At 41.9% G+C, this 10,859-nt stretch overlaps 1 protein-coding gene across 1 annotated transcript in view; it reads right to left on the bottom strand.

Moving 5' to 3' along the window:
* Positions 1-2,904: 2,904 nt before the first annotated feature.
* The window catches only part of LOC145399553 (sulfotransferase 1E1-like), a 14,554-nt gene continuing 6,599 nt past the window's right edge, over positions 2,905-10,859 (bottom strand). Inside the window, exons 4-7 of the mRNA XM_080272150.1 lie at positions 10,224-10,350; positions 7,751-7,917; positions 3,083-3,191; positions 2,905-3,017 (exon numbers count right to left, since the gene is read on the bottom strand). Of these exons, the coding sequence (XP_080128276.1) occupies positions 2,905-3,017; positions 3,083-3,191; positions 7,751-7,917; positions 10,224-10,350 (516 nt within the window). The remainder of the gene's footprint in view (positions 3,018-3,082; positions 3,192-7,750; positions 7,918-10,223; positions 10,351-10,859) is intronic.

Raw genomic sequence — 10,859 nt, 5'->3', positions numbered from 1 at the left:
GTAATGATGACAGCGGTGGTGATAATAGTAGTAGTGGTGACAGTGGCAGTGATGATAGTGGGGGAAGATGAGCAATGTAGTGATTATACTGGCAGTGATAACAGTGAGGGGATGATGAGGAATGTAGTGATGATAGTGGTACTGATCATAGCAGTAGTGGTGACAGTGGTAGCGACAATAGTACATGAAGATGAGGAATGCAGTGGTGATAGTGATAGTGATAATAGTAGTAGTGGTGATAGTGGTAGTGATGAGAGTGGGGGATGATGAATGTAGTGATGAAAGTGGTAGCGATAATAGTAGTAATGGTGATAGTGGTAGTGATGATAGTGAGGGATTGATAAGGAATGTAGTGATGATAGTGACAGTGATAATAGTAGTAGTGGTGATAGTGGTAGTGATGAGAGTGAGGGATTGATAAGGAATGTAGTGATGATAGTGATAGTGGTAGTGATGATAGTGAGGGATTGATAAGGAATGTAGTGATGATAATGATAGTGATAAGGTAGTGATTATAGTGGTAATGGGAATGTAGTTATGATAGTGGTAGTGATGATAGTGAAGGGATGATGAGGAATGTAGTGATGATAGTGGTAATGATAACAGTAGTAGTGATGATAGTGGTAGTGATAATAGTAGTTGTGATGATAGTGGTAGTGGTAATAGTAGTACCGGTAGTGATGATAGTGGGAGACGATGAGGAATGTAGTGATGATAGTTGTAGCGATAGTAATAGTAGCGGTGATAGTAGAAGTGATGATAGTGAGGGGATGATGAGGAATGTAGTGATGATAGTGGTAGTGATAATAGTTGTACCGGTAGTGGTGACAGTGGTAATGATGATCGTGTGGGGCAGATGAGGAATGCAGTGATGTTAGTGGTAGTGATAATGGAATTACCGGTAGTAGTGAGAGTGGTAGTGATGATAGTGAGGGGAAGATGAGAAATGTAGCGATGATACTGGTAGCAATAATAGTAGTAGTGGTGAGAGTGGTAGTGATGATAGTGGAGAGAAGATGAATGTAGTGATTATAGTGGGGGATGATGAGGAATGTAGTGATGACAGTGGTAGTGATAACGGAAGTAGCGGTTGTGGTGAGAGTGGTAGTGATGATAGTGGGGGAAGATGAATGTAGTGATTATAGTGGGGGAAGATGAGGAATGCAGTGATGACAGTGGTAGCTATAATAGTGGAAGTGGTGACAGTGGTAGGAATTATAGTGGCCGTGATGGTAGTGGTGGTATGATAGATTTTTAGCAAGGAAAACAACACTGCCAAGTGGTATAACTCCTCCTGAATCAGGTTTTAGGTAGGGCATGACCCCCGTGGGCTGCCCATGCTAAGGGGGTGTGCTCTGCGGGTCTGGGGATCTGTTGGTATGCATAGCTATATACCTGGGCAACGCCGGGTACCCCTGCTAGTGCCAGAATTAAAGCATCGGTATAATGGTAATGATAATAATAATAAAACTTCAGTGTTGAGACTATACTGGTATTTGTATTTACATGTTACACAGTATAGTGATCTATATACAGAGTGTATTGTGCGGCAGATGAACATTACAGTATTTACATGTTACACAGTATAGTGATCTATATACAGAGTGCTTTGTGCATCACATGAACATTACAGTGCCACAGTGTGTGACATCCGTATGTAATATAGTCACAGCTTAAATGTCTGCATGCTATAGTTGGTTTGTGTTCACCTGATGGGCCAGGTGTAATCAGACTGGAGGATAAATTTGACTAGTAATCAAGGAGGCTTATTCTCTCCTCATAACTAAAGCTCATCTGATATCACATAACCATGATATAATCTTCAAGCTGTGGAAGTGGCCGTTTGTGTCAGATGAAAACATACAGACTGTATTAGGCCGACGTTGTTGTTATTGTTGTGGCCCAGGACTCAGCTGGACGTGAACCCTGTGGACTGCAGGCTGAAATTGTTCTCTGCAGTCCATCATCCATCTTTCGGGGGATAGAGAAGGAGCTGAGGAACTTTTACATAACCGACCAGTGGAGCCACTTGATTAAACCAGTGCCACCACGTGAAGGCGTCCCCCTCCAGCGCCTTTTGGTTGATGTGGCATCGGGATAGCAATCAGTACTGTATATCTAAAGTTCTTTGTCTTTTAACTTACACCATAAAACTGCCGACAAATCTGGCAGCCATGGCCATTATAGGGATAATGTCGAAGCGAAGCAGTCCAGAGTTATATCAGAAGAAAAAAGGCGCAAAACCTACCTTAACGCATAGATTGTTATCAAGGAACTAAGGCTAAATCATCATCATCATAATCATCATCAAGACTTCTTTTCTCACATAGATGAAGCGAAAGTGTGCAGTGAGAAAAGAAAATGTTGGGCATGCTGTTGGCTGGTACCTAAGGAAAAGGAAAAAGAAAGAAAAAAAAAAACTATATAAGAGAAGGGAAAAACTGTACATGGGTATCAGCGTGGTGTAGTTTGGCACCTTCAGTCTCCAGCAGCCCCTCATCGTTTAATTCTTGCCAGCTTCAGACGATTTCATTAGGCTTAGCAGAGACCTGTCGAAGTGGAGGGGTTGGATACAGCTTCATTAACCTCCTCGCTGCTACGATGCTCTCCTAAACTGAATAAAATCGTCTGGAGGTAGTAAGAATACACTAAAACTTGCATCTTAGTGAGGCCCATATCTTATGTGGCAAAGGAGGCTTGGTAGCATCTCTTCCTTAGCGATGGATTATGCATATCAAACCTTAACATTGCCTTGTGTGTTCTTTATTTCACCTTAATATTGACAAAGTTTGCATCAGTTATACAGAGGTGGACAATGAATTAAATTGTGCAGAATAAACAGCTATGGAATGGGTGTTACCAAAGCTCAGTAGTCACTCAATACACCTCTATGCAATTAGCTCACTAATTCCCAAACTTGGAATTAAGGCCAGTGTCCTTCACGTTGTCCCTGATCCATTGGTCCATCTCTTGGTTCAGTTCTGGAGAGAAGTGGTTCTTCCAGTCACCCTTTATCCCTAGAATAAAGAGAAAAAGTGTTCATATTTCTCTCTCTCTCTCTCTCTCTCTCTCTCTCTCTCACCTTTCCTAAACATGCCACCCTGCTTCTTCCACAGATCCTCGTTGAAGAACGGTTTGTCAATCGGTTCCCCGCGGGTTTTCATAGACGAGAAGCTGGTGAACTCGGCAATCTGTGGAATGCAGTAGTTTCTAAATAATAATAATAATAATAATAATAATAATAATAATAATAACAGAAAAAATGATAAGAATGGCAATAATAATGATAACAACAACAACAATAATAATAATAATAATAATAATAATAATAAGTGATAATCATCATCATCATCATCATCATCATCATCATCTTCATCATCATCGTCATCATCATCATCATCATCATCTTCCGGACCTCATTTCCCATCCAAGGGCAGGGTGAGGAGTAGCAATGTCCAGACAGCCCAAACTTGCCCAGTCAAATTCGCCACGCTTCCATTCACTCATCATTCAAGCCCCCGGAATCCTGGCTCTATCGGATACGCCAAAACCATTAATCACGTTCTGTAGCTTCACATAAACGTATCAGATTGAGTCAATCCGGACGTTACCACGTTAAAAAGGAGTGCCAAAAATCCCTGATCATACACTTCTCCTCACAACATTCATCCAGCCAGCTCGATCTCTTGTCAGTTCCCTAGCCTCAACGACTTCCAAACCTCTCTTCCTCACACACTAGTCCACCATATCTCTCCACCTTCTCCTTGGCCTTCCTTGCCTCCTTTCTCCTTCAAATTCGCTTAGATATACCTTTTTCACCACTCTATTGTTATCCTTTCTCTCCACATGACCATACCATCTTAGTACACTCTCTTCGATTTTGGTGTCCACAGACTTCCTCACTCCACACCTTTCACGAATCACATTATTTCATATCCTATCCACTCTCTGTACTCCACATACATTCCTCAGCAGTCCCATCTCCACTGCTCTTACTCTTGACTTTTCATTTCCACATCACATCATAGTCTCACACCCATATGTCAAAGTTGGCACTAACACACCTTCATGTAAGCCTCGTGCAGCTGCAACACTCAGGCCTCTGTTTCTTATCAAGGCCTTCATTCCACCAGCTACCTTTCTTCCTTGTGTACTCTACTTACAACTTCTCTCGCACATTTTCCTCTCTTTTCTATTACTGTGCCCATGTACTTGAACTCTCTCACCAATTCCAGTCTCTCTCCATTCACTGTAAGATCACACCGGGAGTTACTTTTTCTCTCAGTAACCATCACTTTACTCTTTTCTAAATTTACTCTCAAGGCACGACGCTCACAGACATCAACAAAAATCTGCACTAGCCTACCAAGTTCTTGTTACTTGCCAGCAATACTGCATCATCAGCATACAACAAATTTGAGACATATCACCATTCATTACCAAAGCCATCCCTCTCTCCATTACTCGTGTTTTTACTTCTCTCATCACCCCATCCATATATATATATTGAAGAACCATGAGGACATCACACAACCTTGTTGCACGCCCACACGATCGTGAACCAGTCACTTAGATGCCCATTAACCCTTACACACGCTTCGCTACCATCATAAAATCTCTTGACAGCACCTAGCAGCTTACCATCTACACTGTACATTCGCAAAACTATACAAAATCCCTCTCTGTCTACTTTGTCGTATGCTTTTTCCAGATCTATGTCCTCACAAGCCTTCTCTGCTCTCTGTCTCACTGCAAATACTTGGTCCACACATCCTCTGCCACTCCTAAAGCCACCCTGTTCATCACTCACTAGGACTTCTGATATCTCTCTTACTTTCTCTATAATAATTCTTCCATGTTCCTTCCCTACCACACTCAATAAACTTCTGCCACGATAATTCTTGCACTCACCTCGCTCACCTTTGTACAATCACAGCATTTCTCCACTCAGCAGGCACAGTTTCACTCATCCATGTCTTCTTACATATCTCCAACAAGCACTTCATTCCACTCTCTCCATTACACTTAAGCATCTCTGCATACACCTCATCAACCCCAGCTGCTTTCCCATTTTTCAGCCGTTTCACAGCACTTTTCACCTGTGCGAGTGTCACGTCTCCGGGCACTGTATTCCTTCTCTGCACACTCCCAAAACCAATAATGTTTACAGCCGATCTGCTCTCTTTATTCCCATTCATCAGGTTTTCAAAATATTCTTTCCATCTGGTCCTTACTTTATCCCCATGGGTTAATAATCTACCACCTGCATCCTTCACACCATCACATTTCCTTCTGCTTTTACTTCTACTTTGCCTCACCCCTTTCCAGAATAACTTCCTATTTTCAGAGTAGTTCGCATTCATTTGTCTTCCCAGATCATCATTTACCTCCTTCTTTTTCCTCTTCACTAGTCTCTTTACGTGCTTCTTGCTCTCACTATACTCAATTCTTATTTCAACTGAACCCCTGTCCTGTAACCACTTTAGCCACTTCTTCCTCTTTTCCTCCACCACTCTCTTAACCCCTCATCCCATCATGCCGTACCTTTCTACTTTGTAGTTACACTTGCCACACCACACACCACTTTGGCATTCCTAACTAAGCAATCCCTATATACATTCCCCCTGCTGTCCAGATCCATTTCATTCCAGTTCACTGATTCTAACTCCTCTCTTTTGGTCCTGTAATCATCTGCCATTTCTTTGATCCTCAGCTTCTCAACTTTCAGTCGTTCTCCCTGACTGCTCCTTTCTCTCCTGATCCACCTCACTCCTCTCACCTTGATCTTGCATACCACAATCATATGATCTGACAGACCTTCACATCGTCCTCTCACGGCCCTCGTATCAGCAACCATTCCCATCATCGACCTCTCTACGAGCATATAATCAATCAGGCTTCTTTCAACACGATCCCCATTTCCTCTACACCATGTATATTCATGTGCATGTTTTGTGTTTGAAATACGAGTTACAAATGCACAACCTCCTCTCCTGACACATACCCTTTAGTCACTTCCCATTATCATTTTGTCCAGGTACTCCATAACAACACATTATGTCATCCTCAGGACCAGTGCCTACTCTTCCATTCATAATCCCCATCACGATCACCTTGTAGCTCCTGGGCATTTCTCCCACTACGTCATCCAGCTCATCCCAAAATCTGTCTTTCTCTCACTCACTCCTGTCCTCACACAGTGCATATGCTTCAGTCATATAATAATAATAATGATAATAATAATAATAATTAATAGTAATAATAATGATAATAATAATCTATCTATCTATCTATCTATTGCCAGACGCCTCAATCCCGTTTGGGGTGGCCACAAACAAATCACCTCCACGTCGTCCTGTCCCCCGCCATTTCATTGCCCTGCTCCCAACTCACACCCCCCTCTCTCATATACCTCTCCACCCCATCCCTCCATCTCATCCTCGGCCTCCCCCTCCCTCTTCCTCCCTCCACCTCACTCACATACACTCTCTTCGTCAGTCTTTCACCCTCCATCCTCTCCACATGACCAAACCACCTCAGTGTGTTCCTCATAACACTTCCTATCACATCCACATCCACACCACAACGCTCCTTTATATCCTCATTCGTCAGCCTGTCTCTCCATGTGACTCCACAGGCTCCTCTTAAATAACTCATTTTCACTGCTCTCACTCTTGACTTGTGTCCTTCCAACAACGTCCAAGCTTCACTTCCATACGTTAGGGTTGGTATCACAATACTGTCATGTAGTAACTTTTTCACTTCCATGCTCACATCCCTGTTTCTTATCACTGCTTTCAAAGAACCAGCAACCTTTCTTCCCTGCTGTACCCTTTCAAGCAACAATAACAAAAATGACATTAAACATAACGATGATGATGGTGATGATATCACCATGATCATCATCATCGCCACTACCATCACCACCCTAATCCTCCTCCTCCTCCTCATCATCATCATCATCATTATTATTATCATAGTCTTCATTCTTATTTTTTTTCCCGGTCCAAGGTTGGGGTGAGGTATGATCCAGAGACACCCAAAAAGAAATTACGTAGATGGGAGAAGTATCAAGCTTCGTAGCATTTATTCCTGAGCGATGTATCTGGGCGAGTATGGTATAAAATTCTTGTGTATGTTTTTCGTATCTGTTAATATCGTTGACATCAGTAGGTTGTAAGATGATGCTGAGGTGTTGTGTTGTGAATACATCGCGAAGGAAGGTGTGTTAACAAGTGTACAAAACCAGTTACAACGCCAGCCAGAAGCAATCCCTTGACTGTCATGTGGAGAGAGAGAGAGAGAGAGAGAGAGAGAGAGAGAGAGAGAGAGAGAGAGAGAGAGAGAGAGAGAGAGAGAGAGAGTGATAATGGTAGAACTTTGAGATTTGCCTATGGTTGCTGACAACACTGTATAATGTGGGATGCAGGCTAATCCCACCTAACAACTACACGTGTTCCATCAGTGACCGTCAGTCATAAGTGGCTTCCTTACACCTTGGCGGACTCAGTTTTTAGTAATATAGTCCGGTGTTTTCGTCGGGTAAGGAGGCATCTTAGCACATCTTCCTCAACGATTTATTTTCTAAGCTATCCATTAATATCCTCTTCTTTGCTTTTAATCTTTTTGACATCGACGTAGGTTGCATGAATAATGCACAAGACTATAGGAACGGAGCAGAATCAGGAATAAACCGGTAAGGAAGAGGCGTTCAGTAAGCCTCCTAACCGCACGAGTGTCTCCTACTCACCTTCTTGAGTTGTTCTTCCGTCAAGTTTTTGCCGAGGAATTTGTTGATGTTCCGCAGCTGCCCCATGATGTCGTCCTTCATGTCCTCGTAGGTGGTGAAGTAAAGGTTGGGGTTGTCACTCTGCCTCCAGGCTTGTAGCACGTGCGGCCAGTACGGGCAGAACCGGACTAGTACCACCAGGACAGATAATGCAATATGATAATTAATAAATAGATACATAAATACATACAAACAAACGTACATAAATACATGCATACAAACATATACTTGTACATACATCCATACAGTAAATTATTACGGACAGTATAACACTAGTTCCACGAAGACAGAAAATAAATGAATGCATACCCGGTACATACATCCGTACCCATACATACAAACACATACATACATACATACATACACACACATACTTGAAACAAATACAAGTACACCATTGGTGAAATCATGGTCGGATTTTTCTTCTTTCTTTTTACATCACGAAAATCGTCTTTGATATTAAAATTGCCAACCCCCGTGATATACAGCCATGACCAAGAGTTGGCCGACACTGCTCTGCTTGATGTGTCAGTGGAAGCTGTTAAATGAAGTATTAAGACTGGACTGTAATATGAAGCACGTAATATATGAGTATGAAGAGAAGGGATACTGTCTGTTGTTTGGGAAGGAAGGAGAAATATGGAAGGCAAGACAGAAGATTCTTGACGAACTTTTTGCTCCCGGCTGTACCGAGATCTTTACACCAGGGGAGGGATGGGGAGGGGGAGGGGGAGGGGAAGGGGGAAGGGGGGAAGGAGGGTGGCCGAGTCTATTCTGGGGAGGGCGGTGTTCAGTGTTTAAAATTTGTGTTGGCTCTACGCCGTACGTCACTACTGTACTAAAAGCTCTGTGTACTCTTAAGGTGAATGTTTATATTGAAATTACTCCTTTGGCTGAACACAGACCTGAGAACTGAGAACACAAAAGAAATAAAATTTGAGTCGCCCACAATTCGCAGATAATCTTATGTGATCATATTATTAGCTCTTAAAACGAAGTGCTTATCAATTGAGATTAAAATGATAAGGCAATATAAATGTATGAAGAGGAGAATTTGCAGTGTTTCTCCTTCACTTTTAAAAAAGAACATTTACGCTTTGCGTTGTACAGAATAATGTATTACACTATATGTACTTATCATCACAGTATAGTACTCAAATGTAATACCTTTAATCTCTCCCCTGAAAGTTGGTGAAAAGTTATCATCCATGGTAATTTGATCACTGAGCTGAATAACGAAACAGGGATGTGATTCTTCTGATTCTTGAACTCACGGTTGATTCCCTGTCGTAGCTTAGAATTAACTTAGAATGGTTTTTGAAAGAAGAACTAGAGACGTGATATTGTGTAAACCTCCTTATGTGAATAATTTTCCTCGTAACAAAGAAATCTATCGTAATTGTCTGAAAATCTGATCCCAGGCTACTAAAAATTTCACATATTCCTATTATTTTATACATAATGATAACTGGGTTCTTTGTAAGCTCCCACAAAGTATACAGCACAGTGTTGCACATTAAATAATTAGAAACTTCATATGAGGGGCTAGTAAGGGCAGAGAGTCTGAGGGGGTTTTGGGGGGGGGAGACCTCCCAAACCCAATGGATAACACCTCTTCTAATCCATTCATCCAAGGAACGCCTTTAAAAATGTATTTATTGTTATCACCTTATGATTTTATTTCAGGTTAGGAAAGAGGTTTGGAATAGGATGAGTTAAATGCATCCTAAATTAACCCCTTCAGTATGCGAGTCCTTTCTGAAGTTAACTAACGTCGTCTCACAGAAGTAAGAGTAAATTAGAGAGTACGTCACCCTGATAGAAGTAAGGGTAAATTAGAGAGCACGTCACCCTGATAGAAGCAAGGGTAAATTAGAGAGCACGTCACCCTGATAGAAGCAGAGGCAAATTAGACAGCACGCCACCCTGATAGGAGCAGAGACAAATTAGAGAGCACGTCACCCTGATAGAAGCAGAGGCAAATTAGACAGCACGCCACCCTGATAGGAGCAGAGGCAAATTAGACAGCACGTCACCCTGATAGAAGCAAGGGTAAATTAGACAGCACGTCACCCTGATAGGAGCAGAGACAAATTAGACAGCACGTCACCCTGATAGAAGCAAGGGTAAATTAGACAGCACGTCACCCTGATAGGAGCAGAGGCAAATTAGACAGCACGTCACCCTGATAGAAGCAATGGAAAATTAGAGAGCACGTCACCATGATAGAAGAAAAAATAAATTAGAGAACATGTCACCCGGAGTTAAGGAGTACTATAATCTGTGTACTGTATCTCTGTACTGTAATCTGTGTACTATAATCTGTGTACTGTATCTCTGTACTGTAATCTGTGTACTATAATCTCTGTAATCACTAATGTAATCTGCACTATAATCTCTGTACCATAATCTCTGTACTATATTCTCTGCTTACAGTCGCCTTTCATAATTTGCCTGGCAAACTTCTCGAGTGATCCTTGATAGTTTGCACTCCTGATCACACGTGCGTAGTGGTAGAAGGATACCATCACGTCCTTGGGGTTCCTGGCCACGTAGACTACCTGTAACATCATCATCATCATAATCATCAGTTATCATCATCATCATCATCATTATCATCACTTATCATCATCGTCATCAATTATGATAATTGTCATAACCATCAGTCATCATCAATCCATCGTTATCATCATCATCACCATCATCGTCGTCGTCTTCGTCTTTCTCTTCCCTTTCTTGTTGTCCATGCCATTGTTATTAATAAAACTTTCCTCATCCCTGTGGGAAGTTTTCTTGCTTTTGTCAATATTATTATTATTCTAGGGAAGATCTAAGTCGCTGCCATTCGCATACCGTTGGAGTTACAGCCTTCATTTTGTACCATATTATAGTACTGGTTGGCCGCTTCATCTGATCAGATATCATCCTGATCCTTCCAGCTGAACCCCGATAGGATCAGAAAAAAAAAGTGAACCTAAAACTCAAGAACCACCTAAGTTAAGGGGCTGAAATTTTTAATGGCTTATACATTTGACACGGCCAGAAGGCAGTGCTTAATATAGTCCATCGG

This window comes from Coenobita brevimanus, chromosome 49 (assembly GCF_032717465.1).
Source record: "Coenobita brevimanus isolate Jiangsu-jjx chromosome 49, ASM3271746v2, whole genome shotgun sequence".
In the NCBI taxonomy this organism is placed as follows: domain Eukaryota; kingdom Metazoa; phylum Arthropoda; class Malacostraca; order Decapoda; family Coenobitidae; genus Coenobita; species Coenobita brevimanus.
The sequence above is the reverse complement of the archived record's forward strand: the minus strand, read 5'-3'. Positions and strand labels throughout refer to the sequence as shown.